A 22,564-nucleotide genomic window follows, 5' to 3' on the forward strand; every position below is an offset into this window, starting at 1 on the left:
CTTATGAACACTTTTGCCGCATCCCCAAAGTTTTGATATGTTGTACTATCATTGCCATTCATTTCTCTGCATCTCTTGATGTCTTTTTTTATTTCATGCCTCACCCAGTTATTCTCCAGTAGCATGTGGTTTAATATCCATGTATTTGTGATTCTTCCTGATTTCTTTCTGCAGTTCATCTCCAGCTTCAAAGCATTATGATCAGAAAACATGGTTTTGTTTTCAAATATGATTTCAGCCCTCATATTTGTTGAGGCTATCTCTGTGTTCTAGTATGTGGTCAATCCTTGAGAATGTTCCATGTGCACTAGAGAAGAATGTATAAGCAGCTGTTTTGGGATGGAAGGTTCTGTAAATGTCAATTATGTCCAGTTGATCTAATGTATCATTTAAGGATGGTAATTCCTTATTGATTTTCTGTTTGAATGATCTGTCCATATCCAACACTGGGGTATTTAGGTCTCCTTCTATGATAGTGTTTTGGTCTGTTTCTCCTTTTAGTTCTGTTAGTTATTACTTTACATATTTTGGGGCTCCCTGATCGAGAGCAAAGATATTAATAAGTGTTATTGCTTCTTGGTGCTTGATTCCCTTTATCATTATGAAGTGTCCCTCAGTATCTTTTTTTATCTTTTTTATTTTGAGGTCTATTTTGTCTGATATTAGCACCTCTACTCCCGCTTTTCTCTTAATGCCATTTGCTTGAAACATCATTTTCCACCCTTTTACTTTGAGTCTATATTTGTCTTTGGAACTGAGATGTGTCTCCTGAAGGCAGCATATGGTTGGGTTCTGTTTTTTGATCCAATCTGCAACTCTGTGCCTTTTTATTGTTAAGTTCAGTCCATTTACAGTTAGAGTGATTATTGAAATATGAGATCTTCTTATAGCCATTTTATACTTTGCTTTCTGGTATGGCTCAGTGTTTCCATTGCTTTCTTGTTCTTGTGTTTCTGTTTTCTTTATTTTGGTTGGCTTTTGTGGGTTTTCCCTGTGGTCCTTCTTCTTTTATGTTATATTCTTCGGTTCTAAATTTTTGGTCTGTGGTTACCATTATGAATATGAAAAGGATAGTTGTATATATACAGTTATCCTTTTTCTTCTGCATGTGCCTTATCTCCATTCCCCTTTGTGAATTTGGATCCTTGAATCCTCTCCTTTTCAGTCATTGTTGTCTCATTTTGTCTCTATGTATGCTGAACATTCATTATTATCTTGCTATAGCAAATCTCTTCTTATTTTAAGCTTATAATGCCCTGTTCATAGTAAAGGTTACACTACTCTGCTTTTATCAGCCTGCTAGTCACCTTACTCCTAATTATACATTTTTTTTTGTCATTTTGTTTTAGGTGAGCTGACCTCTTTCAGTATTTCCTGTAGTGCAGGCCTCATAGTGGAGAATTCCTTCAATTTTTGTATATCTGGAAAGATCTTTATATTTCCTTCATATGTAAAGGAGAGCTTAGCTGTATATATTATTCTAGGCTGGTAGTTCCTTTCATTTAATAGTTTGAATATTTGATTTTACTCCTTTCTGGCTTGTAAGGTTTGTGCTCAGAAGTTCAACGATAATCTAATGGGTTTTCCTTTACAGGCTACCCTCTTCTTTTTCCTGGCTACCCCGAGAATTCTGTCTTTGTCGCTGATTTTTGACAATTTTAATACGATGTGTTTTGAAGAAAGCCTTTTCGTGTTGAGATAATTGGGTGTTCTGTTGACTTCTTCAATTTCAAGCTCCAGCTCATTCCTTAGATTTGGGAAATTCTCTGCATCTATTTGTCTGAAAATGCTTTCTGATCCTTGCTCATTTTCCTCCCCTTTGAGAATGCCTATTATTCTTATGTTTCCTTTCCTGATGGTATCAGCTAGTTCTTGTATTTTTCATTCTTTGGTTTCTCTCTTCTTCCTTCTGATTTATTTCTAGATTTCTGTCTTCAATATCACTGATCCTTTCCTCCATTTGGTCGACTCTATTTCTCAAGCTTGTTATTTCATTTTTCAACTCTTTCACTGTGTTCTTTATCTCCAGAAGGTCTATTCGGTTCTTTTTGAGGTTTTCAATCTTCTTGCTAAAGAACTCATTCTACTCATCTAGTTGTTTTTTCAATTCCTGAAGTTGCTGATATGAATTGTTTTGGATCTCACTGAGTTTTTTCAGAAGCACCATCCTGAATTCTCTGTCATTTAAGTCGCATGTTTCTATGTCTATAAGCTCATTTTCTGGAGATTTTTCTCTTTCTTTCAGAGCTGCTTTGTCACCTTAGTTGTTCATGGTGTTTAATAGACTCTTTCTCTGCCTGGACATTAATGGAAGTGTATTCTGCTTTTTTTTTTTTTTTTTTCAACAAAGGGAGATTTGTCCCGCTATAATGGTCATGTAGCCTGTTTAAAATTATTTTTCTTTTGGTTTCTGGTAGGTGGCATCTAAGCCTCTTGAATCTCTGCTTCATATAAAGTGTTAATCATGTCTTTTTTTCCCCTTATATTTATTTAATCATGCTCGCTACCCTCAGTCTCAGTTCTTGTCAATGTTAGTGACAGTTTTGGTCGCATTTGCTCTGATTTTCCTGGAGATCCACAGCATTTTGTCTTGGAGGGTATGGGGGGAGGGGCCCTCTAGGTTGGGAGTTGGAGGCTGCAGCTCACCCTCAGGTTTGCAACTGTGGCTGGTAAAAAATCATCTGTTGTTTCTCTGCCATCCCCGCTTTACTGCTGTCCCTGTTTTGCTGCCTTCTGCCCTCCTTGCCGCCGGCCTCGTGGAGATCACAGCACTCTCAGGCATGGCTGTTCAGGAAACTCACCACTCTTTCTCCCCTTCCCCTCCTCCTACAGGGAGCTCTGGTGGCTGCAAGAGGCAGCTTCTTTGTTCCTCCCTGTCCACTGCCCGACACCCAGAGTTCTGACCTTGGTAGCTCTTATGTGCAGATCTCATGCTCAGATGTGCTGGTGTGCAGTTTGGATGATTTTTGTTGCGTTTTAGGTGTTCAGCTTATTGTCATTTCAAGGGAAGAGATCTGGGAACGTCTCTCACACCGCCATGTTTTCTTGTCAACAATTTGTCTGAAATTTTTTTCTAATCCCTGCTCCTTTTCCTCCCCTTCAAGAATACCTGTTATTCTTATGTTTTCTCTCCCGATGATGTCAGATAGTTCTTGTATTTCTCTTTCATTATTTTTTATTCTTCAGTTTCTCTCTTCTTCCTTCTGATTTATTTCTAGATATCTGTCTTTAGTGTCACTGATTCTTTCCTCCATTTGGTCGACTGTATTTCTCAAGCTTGCTATGTCATTTTTCACCTCTTTCAGTGTGTTCTTCATCTCCAGAAGTTCTATTCGGTTCTTTTTGAAATTTTCAATCTTCTTGCTAAAGAACTCATTCCACTCATCTAATTTTTTTTTTCAATTCCTGAAATTGTTCATATGAATTGCTTTGGATCTCATAGAGTTTTTTCAGAAATACCATCCTGAATTATCTGACATTTAAGTCACATATTTCTATGTCTTTAAGCTTATTTTCTGGAGATTTTTCTCTTTCTTTCTTAGCTGCCTTGTCGCCTTGGTTGTTCATGGTGTTTAATGGACTGTTTCTTTGCCTGGGCATTAATGGAAGTGTATTCTGCTTTATTTCCAGAAAGAAGATTTATTATATAAAGGTCTCTCTTTAGCATGTTGCAAAGAAAGCATTTTTCTTTTGTTTCCAGCAGATGACGTCTAAGCCTCTTGGATCCTTGCTTTATACAGTCTTAATAATGCCTTTTTTTTCCTAATTGATATTCAATTACACCAGCTACCCTCAGTGTCAGTCCCTGTCAGTGTTAGCAACAGTTTAGATAGTGTTTTCTCAGATTCCCCTGGAGCTCCATGGTGTTTGGTCTTGGAGGATTTGTGGGGAGGGGCCCTCTCTGTTGGCGGTTGGGGGCTGTGGCTCAGCCTTGGGGTTTTGCAACTGGGTTGGTAATAATCAGCTGTTGTTTCTCTGCTGTCCCTGCTTCTCTGCCATCCCCATTTCTCTGCTTTTTGCCCTGATGCCTGGGCACAGCTGATGGCTGTGTGGAGCTCACAGCTTTCCCAAGCAGGGCTGTTCAGGGAACTCGCCGCACCTTCCCGTCTCCCCCTCCTCCTGCAGGGAGCTCCAGCTGCAAGAGGCAGCTTCTTCGTTTCTCCCAGTCCATGCTCGACTCCCGAGGTTCTTATCTGTGGTAGCTCTTATGCACAGATCTCATTCTCAGACATGCTGGTATGCAGTTTGGTTTCTTTTTTTTGTTGTTGAGTTTTAGATATTCTGCTTATTGTTGTTTCAAGAGGAGATATCTGTGGACGCCTCTCACTCTGCCATGTTTCTGATGTCACTCTACAGACATAATTTAAACTCAAAGTTTCCATCTCGAGAGCAAGGTATATTTTCTATTCTAACTTACTCAGACTGGTTTTCTATGAACTTGAGAAATAGGTGATAAGTGTTCAGGATACAATTACTTTGGACAAAATTGACAGGTAACAAAAACTGAAAACAGTTCTCAAATCCTGCAGCTTTTGTTCCTGAAATGGGCCCTACAGGTCTGAATCTTCGTGTGACCATTGATTCATCCAGTCTTGACAGACCAATTTATAGATAGGGAGATTGAAGCCCAGAGATCCAACATTTCACTTGGTGCATTAGTCAGAGAGATGCTTCTACATTCTAGATTTCCCACTCACTAAATTGTCTTTCCTTCAGCCCTAACATGGCACACAGAGACCTAGGCCTTGTTCTCCCCTGGGCATTACCCTGAAGTCTGATCCCAGGCTCCACAAAGATCTAAATACCAGCTTCCTTTCCAGGAATGCTCTGCAGCATGACCTTTAGGTTTTTACTCTTGCAAGAGGCAGAAAGAAAGATTGCAGCTCAGATATGTCTGCCAGTTTCTTGGTTCAAAAGATAGCCTAGGAAATAACATGGTAAACACGGGGCTCAAGAGGTCACTCAGAGTAATCACTGTTTCTAAAGTCCCAAGGGGAATGTGCTGACTGAAGCCCCAAAGTTTTGTCCTTGGAGCCCCTATCTTCATTAGGTCCCCTGTGCAAGAGATGTTGATCATTGTATTTCCCTTTAGTGAAGGAAACTGCCTGCTCTCAGTTCTTGAGAGTATGAGAGAGGCTGTGTGGAGAGTCACCTTGAAGCCATAATTTCACTCTTGTTCCGGATCCTGGGAAGACTGGATGAACTGCAGTTATTATCCTTGGACTCTCATGAGCTAACTTGCATGGGCCCCACTGTCTACTGGTAAGAACTGGAGAGTGAATATAGGGAGATATTTGCCCCAATTGTAGACTAAAGAGAATGGTGGCAAGTGGATACATTTAGAGAGAGGAGCTCTGAAAAGATTATCAGGTGCTAGATCAGGGGAAGAACTAATGAAGGAGAAGTTCGAAAGAGGAATGGAAGAATTTGAGCTTGTCCTGTAGATTTTTCTTGTGTTACCCTTACTGAGGAGGCAAACTGAGGATCAATCTATGAGAAGTATATGACTGTTTTTTTACAATTTTACAAGTGAAGATACTATTCTTTATGCACAGCGTAAAGAAAGGAGACACTCCTCTCAGGGTATACCATGATGACTGATCCCCTGACCCATTATGCCTGACATAAAATAGAAACAGTTATGTAATAGTAACCTGTCCATTTTTTTTATCATTGTCTCGGCTATGAGAAAATTCAGAGGCAACTTTCATGCTTGATTACAGTAATTCTTTTGTTTTTGAGTTATAGTATGTGTATCTTCTTTTCTTCTTAAAAGTTTCTGGTTTTTCCTTTTTCCATCTACTAAAACCTACAGTTTCATGTGTACCTCTAAATTTTAAGCAGTTTCCTATTCCTTTGGTAAGCAGTCTGAATTTGAATTGAAAATACTGAATTGTTTGACTCTATAAACAAAAATACTCTATTTTTGTGACTCTATCACAAAAATACTCTTCACATTGCCTCCAAGTGTAGTGCTTGAAGAGGAGCCACATGAGATAGAAAATTCAGTGATGCAACAGCCTTGGTGTGCTAGGGGCTAAGAACACATGTCCTATAACCTTACCAGCCCCAATGCCTTCAGTATTTCCCAGTCCAGCCCTCAGCCCTGCCCTGACAGCCCAGCAGAAGGAGCCACCTGGGAGAGAGCTCTCTCCTATATTCACTTCTCAGCATCCAATCCACTCATTCATGTGGGAATTTCTTGGTGTGTCCATTGAACAAATACTCATCAAGCACATGCTGAGTATGAAGTGCTCTCTCTGGTAGTTCAGGTACAAAGAAAAATAAAATGGAAAACTATTTTAACAAAAATATTTCATTAAGTTAAACTGGCCCTTGGCTTAATTATGAAATATTTTCCAATCTCATTTTGTGAATGGCATAGAGTTGTAGCTGGAATTTGCTCTCTTCTCCAAGTTTACTGCATGGACATTATATAATATCCACTCCACTGACCCTGAGATTGCTAAAAGAAAAAAACCATACATGGTCACGAGCAGACTTTGGGCCAAGGCAGTGTCAGAACCCTGCTCAGAGGGAGGTTTGATTTTGCTGACTGGATGATGCTGCATAATTTGACTCACAGGGAGTGAAACACCTTTGAGGGAATTTTTCCTTGTCTCTACTAATAAAGGACTTATTGACCTATAATGGGATAAGGAAGTCCTGGAAAGAAGAGGATTGATGGTGCTCTGTGGAGAGGGAGGTCAGGAGCCTGCCTACCATTTGCTTCCCTCTGGTGATTCTGACATAAGCCACAATATCAAATCAGTCTCCTAAAAGTGTGCAAGAAGGAAAAACTGTCTCTTGTCCTCAAGATCACCCTAGTGACTATAAGGAGGCATCAGCCACGTGGGCAGGGTGAGGAAATCCCTGAGACTAATCATTGTTAGGCGCCTTGGTGTGGGCAGAAAGGATTTTTACGGAAAGTAACCTCATAGGGTGATCTGATCTTAGATGCCTAACAGGGTGGTCATGGTGGGTAGTCACACTCCAGGCACATAATTTCTTTAGTAAAAGGTTTATCTTTGCCTTAAGCAAGCCCTGTCCATTGTTTCCGGGCATCTAGGTTAACACACCTTTGGAATACCTCTTTTCAGATCCCTCAGACCACCCTCGAGAGAGCACAGAATCTTGTCAACTATTCTGTAATCCATGCCCCTTTGCTTTCTCCCACCTTCACGCCATCTTCCTTACATTCTCTCCTTAATTCTAAATGCATAGAAGAAGCTGCAAATTGTCATTCAGAGAAGCATTTTCTTAGTCTGTTGAGATCTTGTTTCCAGGTGTATCCTCTGTTCAGCTCAAATAAATTTTTTATAAAAATTCTCCTCAGGTTTGGACATCCTAACACTGACATTGAGTATTGCCATTCATTACAGTTTGGTGGTGAAAGGTTTTCTGGTACAACTCGTGAACAACTGAAAACAATATCCACGTCATAGACAGGGCTGGGCTGCCATGGGAAGGAATAAAGGGCAGGAGAGTTTGGCATCAAGTAGTAGCAATACTTGAACAAAAAGGAGTTGGATCTCTTGGAGGCTGAGATCTGCTGCTGACTCTACCCAGATGTGACCCTCCATTGGTCCTTCTGGTGGGCTGCAGTAAGCTCACTGAAAAAGAAGAGGGCTTGACTTAGCCCTTCCCATGGTTGACTATGACCCAACGCTATGCTCTTAGGCAAGACAGAGGGTGTCCTTTGCCACTGTTAAGGGTGTGGTTCTGGGCAAAGATATGCTAACGGCCACCTTCTGCTTCTGTAATCTGTTTGCTTGTTTGATGTTAACTAGAGTCTGGTTAATCTGTTTGCTTGTTTGATGTTAAACCAGGGTGTGGTTCTAGGCTTTATAAACTGCCTCTTTTGGGAGCTCGGGGCTAATCTCCTCTAACCCTGCGTGGTAGAGTCAGTCGTCGGCCGGCTAATAAAGGCTCATAATAAAGGCTCATAATTCATCTCAATTGGCTCCGTGGGTCTTAGAATTAAATCGATCACGCCACAAAACCACAAACTGGATCAGAAATTTTCATGCCCCACCATCAGCCTCTCCTCACTTCCTCATCCCACAATCAAACACATCTTCATTTTCTTCCCATCCCCATGAAGGAATGAATCAACACCGGGCATGGAAAAACTATCATTAAATTATCTTTTAGAGCAGCAGAGAGCTCAGCAGAGAGCCAAGAAGGGGCTGAAGAACCTGCTTCTTTAGGCTGGGAATTCACAGACGGCCAGGAAGGAGGAAGAGCAGGAAATGTCATTCCAGAGTCCATCCGTTAGAAGAATCACACAATCTTCCCCTGAGCCATGGTCATTAGGCTCATCCCTTTTCCAGTTGCTGTAGGTCAGTCTCCCTCCTGTCATGTACATAAACTGGCCTTCAGTCACCTCATCTGTGATGCCCAAGAAGGCAGTGTTCTTGGCCACATCCTGGATGGCTTTGTTCTCCTCGGCATTCTTGGGGGTGGCAACAGTGGCCTGGAGCTCTGTGCACAGAGTCTTCACTTTGGAAAAAGGCATAATTTCACCATTGGTCACATATAATTTCTTCCCAGACTTTTTTCCCAAGGAGAAGATTTGCACTGAAATTAAAAAGGGTAGGTGAGTCTGACTCGGTTGGAGCCAAGCACAGGACAGTAGGCAAAAAAGCTCTTTTCTGGAAACTCAGGACTCTGGAAAATAGCCCATGATCAACCATAAATCCTAGTAAGGAAGCATGCCTCTGTTGTCGAATGAGGCCTAGCGGAAAGCCTGGCATCTCTTGGGATGTTTGAGCCTTGAGACAAGCATCTGTTACAAAGTGTCCCAGTGCAGGTGAATGTAGGAAAACATGCTTGGGCCCCACTCTCAGGCTTGGCACCAGGATGAGAAAGAGGCATGGATAGCCGTCTAAGAACAGTGGATGTTGAGGAAGGAACAAAGGTTCTGGAGATAGCAGATCTCCATGCAATCTTTCCTCTGCTACTTCCCAGCTGTGTGACATTGAATGAATTATCTAAAATTCCTGGACTCATTTTTTTCTCACTTGTAAATAAAATAGGTATAATACCCACAAATAGGGTTGGTGAGAGGATTGAATGAAACCACATTATGAGAAAATGCCAACCTAGCACAGGCCCTGCTATATAATAAGTGTTCACAATTGTTTGTTCTCTTCCACCCTCCCAAAAACCTAGAGAGCTCTGAAGGAAAAGGTGAGAGCCAGGAATACACAAGGGACAGAAAAAAGGCTTACACTTTTTGATGTGGTCCAGTTCTGACTTCAGGCTCCTTATTTCTCTCTCTAAGTTAGCCAGCTTAGTCTCAGTAGCTACAAAGCAATAGGGAGAAGGGTACTTATTCAGAAGAAGACCCTAAACTGGAGAGCAGAATATTTTTAAAAATTTTTACTTTTTAGGTAGAATTGACATTCAATATTATATTACATTAATTTCAGGTGTACAGTATAGTGGTTAGACACATATAATTTATGAAGTGAGCTCCCTAATTAGTCTAATACACAGCTGGCACTGTACATAGTTGTTATAATATTATTGACTACATTCCCACTACTGTACTTCACATTCCTGAGCAGAGTATGGGGACAAAAGTTAGCTTACTAAAAAGTATGCTTATGCCAGAAAAATAAGAAAATTAAAAGAAGCAAAAGAAAAAACACACACAACTGCATTTCTGCCTTTCCAGATACAGTTCGTAACTCTTGTGAACTATAACTCTGAAACTAGTACTACTACTAACAATAATAATACAATAACTTGTAAACTATAGTTCTGGATTCTTTTCTGCATGTATTGCTTAAATACTGCAATGTTATAATTACTTATCAGAAAAGGCCCTATTCACTATTCTTTTTGAAAATTTTTCTTAATCTTTCTCTTTCATTTTTTATTCCAGGCAAACGCTTTAGTATTTTTATTGTTTTGATGGGCGACTAGATAAACATTACTATGAGGTCACCATTTTTATTTGTTGTTATTGATTTACTTTATTTCACTCTAAATACATTACTACGATGGTCCCCATTATTCAGGGGTCCTATGAGACAGGCCATTTTCATGCCTCTCTGTGACAATAGACATAAAACCAACACCCAAGAGGACCCATTTCCTCCCTCGCAGCCTGGAACCTCAGATTGGATGTTCCAGCTGAAGAGGGCCAAGGCTCGTCTCCTGAAGAGATCCACTGAGGGAGTGGCCCGCAGGATTGCAAAGTCTATACTCAGGCACCCTTGGGAATCCCCTCAGGCCCCAAGTAAGACTGAGAGGAACAAGAGTACTGGGTCAGGAAGCAGAAGTGAGCATCTGCCAGTGGGGCAGCAGGAGAAGCGTCACCTCCCACCTGGCCCTCGAGTTCCCAGGGCCCTGGATCTCATAGGCCCACACCGTGCTGGGGTGAGCTCCTTACCTGAAATGTCTCCACGATCTCCTTTTTGGCCCTTTGCTCCTTGCAACCCAGGAGCCCCTGTATTTCCTGGAGGCCCAAATTTCCCTGGAGGGCCCTGCAAACCTCTGAGTCCTTGCCCTGTTGGAAGATGGATATGTGATCCAGGGACTGTCGCTCAATCTCTTTCTCCAAAAGCTCGATACCCGATTCACATTGACCCCAGAAACTACTGGTGAACTAAGCGTGACCCAAGAAGAAAGATCTTCCTGCATCCCAGGGGATAGCCCATCCCAAAGACCAGCTCCCTCTCTATAGACAGCCACACATCACCAATTGCTATGTGAAAATGTGGGATCCTGGAGAACCACAGAAGCATCTCTGTTTTGGAGTGAATGACATTTACAAGAGTTATTCTGAGTGATTCATCACCCATCATAATGAAAGATGAGCCTGCTCATGGCTCTGTGCTAGATCCCTTATAGGGAACAGTTTCCTTTTGGGAGTAAAGATTTAAGAAATCAGACCAGCCTGTCCTGTACCTGGTTCTCCCTTTTCTCCCTTGGGTCCGTCTCGCCCATCTCTGCCTGGGGTGCCATTGGTGACTGGGATGCCACAGGTAATCACTGAACAGGTCTTCTGGGCATCTTCGCAGGTTTTTGTTTCTGAGCAGGACACCGTTACCACACACATAAGGACAGGAAGTGATGAAAACCGGAACATGGTCCTTACCTTAGCACGGAGAAAGTCAAGGAAAATAATTCTATCTCATCTTTAGTCAATATTTGCTACCACCTCTGGTGTGCTGGACCTTGTGTTCAGAGCAGTAGACACAGAGGGGAATTTACAGCCCTGGGCTGTGATTCACTCCCAGGCTACTAGAGAGACAGACAAGTAAAAGGTATTAGATCAGTGCTGAAACAAAGGTAGATGCAAGAGGACTGTAATAGGGGTCTGTTCTCCCTGGGTCTCCAGTGCCCCTTTGGGTATAAAGATTAGGGGGTTAGGCAGCCCCTATACATGATAACCCACAGGGTCTGGAAATGACAGACTAGGCCGGTTCCTGGTGGCCTGGCACATAGGCGAGCTCATTGTCTGTGTGAGCTTTGGCTGTTCTATTTCTTAACTCCCTTCCTTGAGGGCCAAGTGAGATTCTATTGCATCTTCTTTACCTTCCTATGGGCCCTAGAGCTAGACTTAGACTATAGCAGGTGACCTCAAGTCCCATAAGGCCCATTTGTTGGTGGGACCCGGTTTACAACATCCATTCTCTCATTTCACATAAAAATTTCTGTTTTACACCCTGGGGCCCCAACAACCCTCAACCACAGACTTTTCCCCAGAAGCCTGTCAATCATTTTGTATAAAGTCTCTGCTTTGCAGCAGGCACTTGCTGGGGGCTCAGGACCCAGAGTGACCTGAGGCAGGGCTCTGAACCTCACATGAAACTTTCTTTGGTCATTGATCCTGGCCACATGAGACTTACATTTGCCTCCTTCCTTTGCTTTGAGATTTTCCGCTGAGAGGTCATTTTTGCCAGCCAGAACCCTGGCTCCTAAAATTTCTGTTCACGCTGGGCCTGGCAGGATTTCAGCTCATGACAGTGTTCTCTGCATGTTGCCCACAGGCCTCTCTAGCTCTGAACCCCCATCCAGCTGTCAGATTCCTCTCCATCTTTTACTCAAGCTGCCTCCTCTTCCAGGAAGCCCTGGCAGGCCAGCCCCAATGGGCCTCTCCCTCTGCTCTTCTGTGGCCGATAATCCCAATGTCGCTGGCCCTTGTTACTCACCTGCCCTTGCCTACCCTGCCAAGCTCCCTTAATCCTTCCCTTCCTCCAGGGTTCTTCTTCCTTCAGGAGAAGGAGTGAGTTGGAAGGGACCTTTCTTCATCACATTCTCCACCACCATTCCTCTTTCTATCTTTTTTTCCCTTTTCCCCCCTTCCTTGATTATGCTAGAGGCCAAGGTTAAACTTAAACATGTTGCTAGCATGCACATCTCACTTCCATTCTTCCCTGCCTGGACCTCACCAGGATCAAGTCAAGTGGCCAGACTCTTAGCCTAGGGATCCACCTCTGCTCTCCAGAAATGACTTACTCAGAGCATGGAGGTTGTGTCAGGGAAGCTGTCCTTCAGCCCAGGCCCTTAGCAGATGCTTCAGCAATGTCAGGCCCAATTAGCCTGGTGACCAGAGACAATGCTGAACTGGCCTTCAAGCTGAGGTTAATAAATAACCATTGTAGAACTGTTGTATGCCGGGCAGTGCTCCAGGGCTGCTGGTGTTCTCCCAACCATAGCACTGGGCAGCTCTCTACTTTAATACCCTAAACTCCATCTACTGTCTCCTCCCATGCATCTATCTCTACAACTGGATAACTGATCCTCTAGGACCACAGATTCTCGGGATAGTTCTCTGCAGAAATTTATTTTCAGAAGAGATAAGTATAAACATCTACCAAACACACACATACATGCACACACACACACACTGCACAGGCACACATCTCTGTATTCATTGTTCTAATTAGTTCACGCCTCAACACAACACTGACAACACAGAGTCACCTCATTCCTCCATTTTCATTCAGAACATTTGCTAAATATCTTCTTCGAGCATGTCATAGGGCTGAGGCACAAGGAGAAGTGTGTAGATACCTTATATTCAAAGCTGAATGTGGGTGTTTGCATTAGCTGTTCCAGCCTAGGACACGGCCCTCTATCTTTGCATAATTGTTTGTTGTCATTCAGATTTCAGCTGAAATATTATCTCTGGAGAAAGGACTTTCTCTAACCATTAATTTTAAGTATCCACTCTATCACAAAATTGTAATTCTTTGTTTGAATTCTCTGCCTATATCTCTATATAACCTTGTCTTCTTCATTTGGTTGTATATTTATTGACCACCTCATTCCTTGAGAACAAGAACTTCATCAGATCAGAGATCTTGTCCCCAGTTGTTGTATCCCCACCTAGAAGAGTACCTGGAAACAGTCGATGCTCAATCGACATTAAGGGAACAACTGAATCTTCCAGCATCATGTCCTCAAAGCAGCTTTCTTGATTTCTCTCCAGCTAGAGCAAACATCTGTGTCCACTTTTCTAGGACAGAAGCTGCATTTAATTAACCTCCCTGTGTCCAGGGTTCAACCCAGGGCTGTGCACACATGAAGGACTCACCGAGAGAGTGAAGAGAGAAGCAGAGACCATGAGCAAGGCAGACACCAGACCAGTCCTTGGTTCCTCCATGCCTGGGTTTCCAAGAGAGTCCAGTTCTTATTGCCAGAGCCTGAATAAGTGGCTTTTTTTTTTTTTCAGGTGAGGCAACCCTTAGTTGACCTCACAGATTGCAAGGACCTTAGCTTACAATCCCTTATTTTTAATTTTTTACGCCTACAGCACCTGGTCTTCCTAGGTGGTCTCTCATCCAAGTACTAACCAGGCCCGACTCTGCTTAGCTTTTGAGATCAGACGGGATCGGGCTTGTTCAGGGTGGCATGGCCATAGACACAAGTGGCCTTTTTCAAGACCCTAACATGACCTTTGATTCTTCCCCTCTCCCAAATTTACAGTCACTCTTTGAAATAGTCCATCAAGCAATTCAGCAGGTTTGCTTTTTCCTGGTGGGGAGCGGGAACTGGGCCATTTTTCATTCACTCTGCTTTGTGATTGGTGTTTTGACTTCTCAAAGGTCATTGGTCCTATATATTCAAGTCCCTATGCCCAGTTCAGCAGCCATCCCAGGTTCCTGTTATAAAAGAGCATGCCAGGAACTAAGAGGGGTCCATTGTAAAGAAAACTCCTCTTAGGGCTTGTTTCCCAGTGCCACTGATGCAACTTTGAAGGGCCCATAGGCTCAGAGGACAAGGAACATTCAACCCATACAGCAAATGGTCAGGCCTCCCAGAAATGTGGAAATTTGAAGCCAAATGATTTACATAAAACCAGGACCCATATGTGCTACAGACTTAGAGAAACTCTGGCTTCAGATGGAGGGGAGAGAAGAAGGCAGGAGGAAGGAGGGATCTGCACTGTAAGCAAAGGGATATAACAAGAAAGCCTTGACTCTGGAAGGGAAAAGGATCCACCCTTGAGCATGCATAGCCACAAGTCTGTCTTCTCATAGATCTGGCATTTGAATGTATACTATTGCTATGATTTGCTATGATAATTATTACTACATTTTGCTGTTTATGCCATGATAAAGGATTGATTTTGAAGTGTTCCAGCTTATCACAACCTAGTGTGCCATGAGGACATAAAAACAATGGAAGACCTTATCCTTTACCCAGGCACCTCAGGATTTGCTCAGATGGAGATCAGGTAATTCGAGTTAACCTTGTAAAAATTACTAAACACAGTAGGAAATAAGCAGAGGAAAAATTCATTGATACAAGAAGCCTCAAAAATAATCTTCCAAGGATAGCTGACTCTATGAAATGTATAAATTGATGTATTTATAAGGTAGTATAAATAAGGAATAAATAAATAATAAATAGGAAAGAAAATTGAAATCAATAAATAAAATAAAAATACATAATGAAATCAATGAATAAAGTAAGGAAATAACTATAGAGCTAACGATAAAATACAAACTGTTTTTTTGCAAAAAAGATAATAAATTTGGCAAATACGATCATGATAGTTTGAATTATTATTCCTCATTTTTAATTTCTCTTTATTGTGGAATTGTATATCTAAGCCCTTTGTCATAGTACTTTGCAGAGTCTTGCACTAGAGTATGTGGAGTAAACACCCCAAATCCTTTTGTGCTTGGCTTGGCCACGTGACTGTGAGCAGACATGAAAGGTGCAGCATTTTTAAGTGTGCTTGTAGGTTTAACGTGGCCTCTTCTTGTTTCTTTCCAGTCGTGGGAAAAATATGTCCCTGGTAGCCCCTAACATCAGAATAATTATATGATGTGGGGCAGACATGAACCCACAGGAAAGCCTGAAGTAAAAAACAGCTATCTTAGAGTTCAGCCATGCATTAGTGGTTAATAGCACAGTCTCTGAAATCTGACTTCCTGTATTTGTAGCCCAGGAACTTTGACAAATCATTTTAATCTGCATTTGCATCAATATTCTTATTTGTAAATTGTGGATAATAATAGTATCTATGTAATAGGGTTAATGAAGATGACATGACATGAGTTAATACAAGTATAGTGCCTGGCACATACTAAATGTGATGAGAGTATCATCCAGTAGGCCTAGAAGGGTATATATCAGAGATGCAAGGATGGTTCAACATCAAAAAACAAAACCATGTAATTCACTAATTTAATATATAACAAGTTTAAGAGTCTTGCAGACATACACAATCTTGAAGCTCATCCTGTTCTCAAAACTAAACATGGTCCCAAAATTGTTCATACATTTTCTTCTTAGACCCTTGCAGTGCAAATTTTCTAGGGTTGAATTAAAACGTAGTCCAAATGAATAATTGTTCTCCATTTTTGTCATTGAGATCTCAGTTTCATCTCCACTGTGGCTGTGGAGTGGTGGCTTCTTGAAGTGAAGGGTGGGCAGTGACCTCTCTTATTTATTTGCACATGTGGAGTGTAGAGATAATGATGGTGCCAAGGGCGGGCAGTGCCTGCTCACAGGAGGACCTATGTGTCAATGGGGACACTGCTTCTTCTCAGCCCACTCTGACTGGGTGGTGAGTTCCTTGCATAACTGACAAGTTATGTCCTCTCAGGAGTTGGTTCCTCAGACAAGGGACTCTGTAAAAGCCTTCAGTTGCACATTCTCCACCCTCAACAACATGTCAGTGGACATTTCAATTCATGGTCTCTTGTTCTTCCATTCCCTGTGCTCCAAGAAGCAACCTGCTCATGAGTAGGGTTTAAAAAGTCTCAGGTAGCCTCCATGACACTGATATTCACACAGCCCCTGGGAGACTCATCCAAGTGTTGGAAGTCCACGTTGCCCCAAAACACTTCTACGCCAGTTCTATTCTCCTACTTCTTCATCTCCTCATGCCTCAGCGAGATCAGGCCCTCTACTGGTTTGGTACTTCAGCAGTTTTGGAATAGGAGATAATCCCCCCTATTCCTGCCTTAGGTGACTTAATTGGGGAAGGCAAAGTAATTGGGGTATCCCTACTTGCAAAGAGTAGGAGGAGGATAGAACAGTCCCCTCCCTGATTCCACAGGAAGAAGAGAAGAAAGGATAATTTCCACCCAAGGTGCATCAGCCTCCTTTCTTCTGTTTAGTCCTCCTTAACTGATCAAGGGCATGGGAATTACTAAACCACTCATGCTGAACAGGCCCCTCTTTGCATGTTTCATGATGGGGTCCCTGCAGCATTACACTATCCTGAAAAGGTGAGGCACTTAAAGCCTCTTGTTCTCCCCTGTGGGCCCCAGATGCTAGTACCCAGGAATGGGAGATGAGTCAACCCACACTTGAAACCATTTTGGTGTTATCAGACTAAAGGAAATGTCAAAAAAATCTGATAAATGTCAAAATATACTCAGGATTAAAATGAATCTCAATAAAATAGGAAGAAGTGGGAACTTCTTTACCTTGATAAAAGGTATCTGTTAGGAACCTAAAACAAGCAATATTTTCAATGGTGAAATATTAGAAGTGTTCCCATTAAACATTCAGTGCCCCCAAAAGACATTATCTATCATTGTCTTCAACAACATATAGGGGCTCCTGGCACCTATAAAAAGATAAAAATGATACGTAAGAAATCTAAATATCCTAAGGAAGAGGAAAAATCTCTGTCATTTGTAAATGCAATCATGCATTCATAAAATATAAGAGAATCGATTATATTAGAAATATTAGGGGGTAAACGAGAATCCAAAAAGATGGCTGGATATGAGATCAATGAAAAATAAATCAATAGTTTTCTTATAAATCAGCAATAATTAATTTAACAATAGCAAATAAAACTGTAAAGAAATTAAAAAATAAAACTAACAAGAAACAAGAAAACATTACTTTTTGGAAGTTTAGACTATTCATCTGTAAAACAAGAAAAACATACTTCTTGCTTTTTTGAATTTTTGGCAAGGCTCAACAATTTCTGTGCTGGGCCTAAGCACATGTGGCAAGGTGACCAGATTAAAATTTATCATTCATGAAAGAATGAGAAATATTTCTGCTCTTTCCTATCGGGCTTTGTGGGTTTTGATCCAGAGTTTCCTCTTATCCAAGAAAATAATTATATGCAGTGAAGAAGAGCATTCAAAAATGTGAAGTTGGAAGAAGTGTAGACCTTTCTGAAGATGAGACAAAATATGTGGTTGCCTCCTAATGCAAGTAGGGACATGGTCTGTTTTCTACACAGCCCTTGGCATGGGAACATGATCCCATTTCATGCACGCCTGAGACTGAGATGGCTCACAGAGGCCTGAGACACAGCCCTGACTATGAAAAACATCTAGATGGCTGAGTGGGGAAGGAAGGCATTTTATCACCACCCGTAAATGGACCAGGTGGACTTAGAACAAGAATTATCTTAATGCCAGCCATCAATACTCTTGTTCTTCTATATGTTTTTCCAGATGTCTGTAGCTCCCCATTTGCTCACATAACCTGTGAGTAAAGAGCAGGTTGCCCCTCCCATGCAACAAAGGAAGCATAACCTGAGATTGAATTTCCCATTTTTCACATAAGTGGACGCTCACAGCCAGAGTTAAGTAGATTTATATAAATACGGAAATGTGATATTCCTTGGAACTAGAGCAATGGAAACTGACATTAATGCAATAATGATTTATTATACTTAAATCATCTGTTCAGCGAGAGGGCAGGGTGATTGTGAGAATGAGCTTCAGGTCTGGGTAAATGGGTTTGAGCCTACTTCCTCCATGTAAGAAAACCCAAAACATTTAACATCTCTAAGTCTCAGTGTCCTCATATAAAAAATGGGAACGATAATATTGGTCCCCAGGCATTATGTAAAGATTAAATAATATTTCATAAGATGTATTAGAAGTGCTTGTCAAGGTGCCTGGTACATAGCATGTGCTCAATCAGTAGTCAGTGGTGTGATAAGTCATGTGAATGCCTTATTGAGACCTGAAGTGGTGTGGGGATATGTCCATCAGCAAGAAGTTACTTGAGTTATGTCTGGGGTGGGAGTGAGATCTTCTCTAGAGGTATAGGTTAGCTGCTTTTAGTCAGGGAGTTGAGTTGGCACCCCAAGACTCAAAGAAGTCATAAATAATACATGTTAATCACTATTATTGGGTTGGCCTCCACCATGTTGGGGCACTAGCTGGCCTTCTGACCTCATGAGGAGACTGACCAGGTGTGCCCCCAGAAGCCCCCAGGCTGCTGGAAAATCCAGAATGTGTCCTTAGCTCCACACACTTGAAATTTCACAGAAGTTTGCCTGTTTTTATCAGAACTACTAAACCTTGATGAGACTGGCCCAGCAGTGGGCTGCAGAGAAACAGTATAGGGGGCCAGGGGACAAGCACTCTTTGTGTGATTTTGGAGGGACCTGCCATCCTAGGTCCTCACTGTTGCCGCTTGTAAATGAAGGAACTGGACAATAAGAGGAAGAAGGAAGTCTTTATCTCTTGGCAAAGGGCAAAGTTAGGAGTGGTGATGTAGCATGCGGTGCTGAGAAGAGGCTCTGGGGGCATATCAGACTGATTAGTGATCATGGAGGAAGAGCTGGGGCCCTGCTGAGGAGTGAAGTTGCTAAAAATGTCTCCAATTCGAATAGCCACAAATACATTTTGTTGAAAAGGAGTTATAGCATCTCATATATCAGGTGGATCTGCAGGATAAAGGTTGAAAAGCATGGCAGAACCCTATCTCTCCTGTGGCTTTGATGCTCACTCAAAACTCGCAGATGGCCAGTCGGTACTGCAGGCAGTTCTTGTCATTCCACCGCCCATCTGTGTACATCTCCACACACTTCTCTGAGCCCCGACCCCTGGGCTCCCCTCGGTACCAGTTGGTGTAATTCACAGGGGCCCCATCCAGATAGTAGAATTCTCCAGGGGTGGGGCCCTCAGCCAGGCCCAGGTAGGCATAAATGTTATACTTCTTCACGATGCTTGCAATTGCCTCATTCTCCTCTGGATTCCTCGGGACAGCAATGCGGCCACCCACTCTCGCGCATGTCTCTCTAATGTCATCAAAATTGACCGACTGCCCATTTGTGGAAAAGACCTTCTCTCCCACTGCCAGCATGGATCCCTGCAAACTGAGGACTGAGAGCAGAGGAATCTTGATTACTAATCGTGTCTCTAAGCTTCTTTCCCTCACTTAGGCTCTCTGCCTTTATGCTCTCTCTAATCTCTTCATCTGCCTCTCTCTCTGTTTTTCCTCCCTCTTCCTATCCTAGTCTTTCTAAATTCTCCTCTGTGTTCTCATCATTCTATTCATTCATTTATCTATTTAACAATTACTTATTAACCGTCTCATTATGTATCAGAAATTACAATTCTCAGCGATTCAATAGAAAGCAAGATAGGCAGAGAACTTGCTTTCCCTTGATATAGAGAGCTAATCTGTGTCCACTTCTGTCTCTTCTGGGCCATCAAAGTCATCAGAAAAGAGAAGTATCATTCTTTTCCCCAAGACCTGCATGTCCACACCTGTTTGTCAAGTCTCTAGGTTCTGGAGCCTGATGCTGAGTATAAGGGGAACTTATGGGAGACCCCTACCTTACAAGGTCATAATGGGTCCCCTTACCTCCCAATGACTGCAAGATTTGATGTCTGAATTGGTGAAGCGTCGTTTGGAGCTCTTCATCTAGATAAGCTGGAAGCCCTGTAGAGAGATCCCCACCCAGGGTGAGGGGCAGTCCAAAAGAGACCCCTCACTTGTTGCCAAGCAGGTGGTGATCGCAGCTGCAAGTCTGTCATTCTTCCCTCTACCGGTTCACACCCAGTGCCCAGGCCCCAAGTAGTAAGGGTTCAAAACACTAGACACTGTCTCCATATTCCCTACACACTGTCCTTTCATGCAGCCTTGCACCTGCTGAGCCCTCCTGGCTCTCGTTTCCTGACACACGCTTGAATGGTTCTGTCTGCCCACTTCTGTAGGTTTTCCTAGTTTCTGGGAAGGGCTCCTTCCCCTATCTTTCATCAAGGGCAAGTGTGGTTCTCTCTGCACTCTCCTGATGGACCTTGATTACTATTCAGAGCTTCGGAGTTCCCCTCTGCATGGTGGCTCCTTATTACTCCCGCTACCTGGATCCTTGGTCCACATATCCCCATATACTTTTCAGAATGCCCCTGCACCTTGGCCCTAAGAAGTATCTCCCCTGCCTCTTAGTGCTGCCCCATTTCCCATACCTGACACCCTGTGTCTTCTGTTCAGCAGCTATGATGCGTGAAGAAGCACTTTCAACATCCATCAGTTCTTGCATTGTGGCCTACTACCCAGATCCTGTGGATTTCTCTCTTCAACCTCACATTTTCTTATTTAGGTTGAGCAGTATGCCCTTTGGGGGCTTCCATGATTTTACTAATCCTCATTATCTTTCATGTAACAGTCACATGAGCACTGTGTCCATGTTGCCACTGCCCACCTGCCCCATCCTGCTCACCTGGAGGGCCCCTCTCGCCAGGATCTCCCTTGTCTCCACGCTGGCCAGCAATGCCGGGGGCTCCAGTCAGCCCATTACACCCAGAGAATTCTGGCATTCTTCCAGGGGGGCCCATGGGGCCTGCAGAGAGAAGGGAACATGGATGTATGGTATCTATCAACCACAACTGGGTAAGGCTCATGTCGCTGGACTTCCATTATCAACTGGGCTGATTCACCTGCCACTCCATGGGCACTTTGAAGAGAGACCCTCCAGGGCCGATTCAGTGTAAGGGCCCTGGGAAACTCCCAGCATGCCTCACCATCCAGCTGACTCTTGTACCCAGCCCAAAGCCCTGAACACATGGGGCTCCTGAAAACAGGTCACTGTCCCTCAGCTGAGGGTGAGGTCTCTCAGACAGTACCTGGTGGTCCTGGATCTCCTTTGACACCATCTCTCCCATCTCTGCCCGGCAGACCATGGGATCCTGGAGTGCCGGGGATGCCTGGGTTCCCAACACAAACTTCCTTCACATCACATTCGTTTCCAGAGACTACCAGCAGGATGAGGGTGAAGACCAAAGAACACAGCAACATGGCTTCTGCTCCAGCTGCTCCTGCAAAAAGGAAGGGCCATCAGCCCATCTGAAACATTAAAAAGGTCTCCCTTTCCTTCGCTGTGCTTTGTCAAGATTCAGGCACACGGTGGAGCCTAAGAGCCAGGGCAAGTACAGATAGAAAGGAGCTCTGGGAAGAGCCAAACCATCCTTGGAAACTCCTGGCATCTAACATGGTCTATGCCCCATTGCTCTGGCTTGAGGTGGTATGGTACCTGGGCAAGAAGAGGTATAAAGAGCTCTGGAGAGTCAGAGGACCTGTCTTCTAATGGAGTCTCTGTTTATATCTTGCCATATGACCATGGATAACTCACTTCACCACTCTCAACTTCAACTGAAACTTCTATGTCCTAGAGACAATCATGACCTGTCCTTCCCAGGCTGTTGGGAGGAGGGTTGTGGTCGCTCGCTCACTCCATCTGTCTCGCATACTCTCAGCTACCCTCTTTTCAGGTTCTAAAAGATCATGTTCCGGAGGATGAATGAAGATGAACCAGGGTCTATGGCTTGGCCACTCCAAGGTGGTCAATGATGGGGAGACCCCTCCTTCTGCTGGGGTGTCCCCTTCTCCTTGGCTGTCTTTCCCCCTGGAGGGCACTGCTGAGTTCTTGGTGGGAACAGACCTGGCCAAGGAGCCCAGCAACGCATGAGGATGTTTGTGAGCCCATCTGCCTGCACCCATAGTTATGATTCTGTAGAAGAACTCCCAACTCTTTCCCACCCTGGCTCTTAGTGAAGTCTGTAACTACTGGGCTGGTTCTTACTGTCTGCAGCATATGCCCTGGCGAAGACCAAGGGGATGGGGCTAAACTCACCCACACAAACAGAGCAACAGAGCCTATGTGGATCTCTGCCTCCAGGTCAGAGTAGGGAGGTGGACAGCACTATTTATAGGAATGCTGGCTACCAGGCTTCCTCTCCACCCTGGAGAGGATCCTATCACAAGGGCCTCTACTCTGAGGAGGGCCAGGCAGGAAGCAACCATCTTGTTTACACAGCACATTTCCTCGCAGAGCACTTAGCCTGGAGGGGCACTTAGGATACCTACTAAAGAGAAACTC

General features: G+C 43.3%; 2 protein-coding genes and 1 pseudogene across 2 annotated transcripts; all 3 read right to left on the reverse strand.

Annotated features, from left to right (window-relative positions):
• Positions 1 to 7,897: 7,897 nt before the first annotated feature.
• Positions 7,898 to 12,626, reverse strand: LOC120609590 (mannose-binding protein A-like). The gene is made up of 5 exons (XM_039872225.1): positions 12,475 to 12,626; positions 10,921 to 11,110; positions 10,403 to 10,519; positions 9,234 to 9,308; positions 7,898 to 8,580 (listed from the first exon to the last, which is right to left on the reverse strand). Exons 2-5 carry the CDS (start codon positions 11,099 to 11,101, stop codon positions 8,207 to 8,209), a joined length of 747 nt encoding a protein of 248 aa, XP_039728159.1. The 5' UTR covers positions 11,102 to 11,110; positions 12,475 to 12,626; the 3' UTR covers positions 7,898 to 8,206.
• A 1,139-nt stretch (positions 12,627 to 13,765) lies between these two features.
• On the reverse strand, positions 13,766 to 13,884 carry LOC120609915 (uncharacterized; annotated as a pseudogene).
• A 5,012-nt stretch (positions 13,885 to 18,896) lies between these two features.
• Positions 18,897 to 22,440, reverse strand: LOC120609591 (pulmonary surfactant-associated protein A-like). Its single transcript, XM_039872226.1, has 5 exons — positions 22,319 to 22,440; positions 21,312 to 21,503; positions 20,909 to 21,028; positions 20,050 to 20,127; positions 18,897 to 19,565 (listed from the first exon to the last, which is right to left on the reverse strand). Exons 2-5 carry the CDS (start codon positions 21,481 to 21,483, stop codon positions 19,189 to 19,191), a joined length of 747 nt encoding a protein of 248 aa, XP_039728160.1. The 5' UTR covers positions 21,484 to 21,503; positions 22,319 to 22,440; the 3' UTR covers positions 18,897 to 19,188.
• Positions 22,441 to 22,564: the final 124 nt, after the last annotated feature.

Source organism: Pteropus medius, unplaced genomic scaffold (assembly GCF_902729225.1).
Source record: "Pteropus medius unplaced genomic scaffold, Ma_sr-lr_union100, whole genome shotgun sequence".
Classification (NCBI taxonomy): Eukaryota; Metazoa; Chordata; class Mammalia; order Chiroptera; family Pteropodidae; genus Pteropus; species Pteropus medius.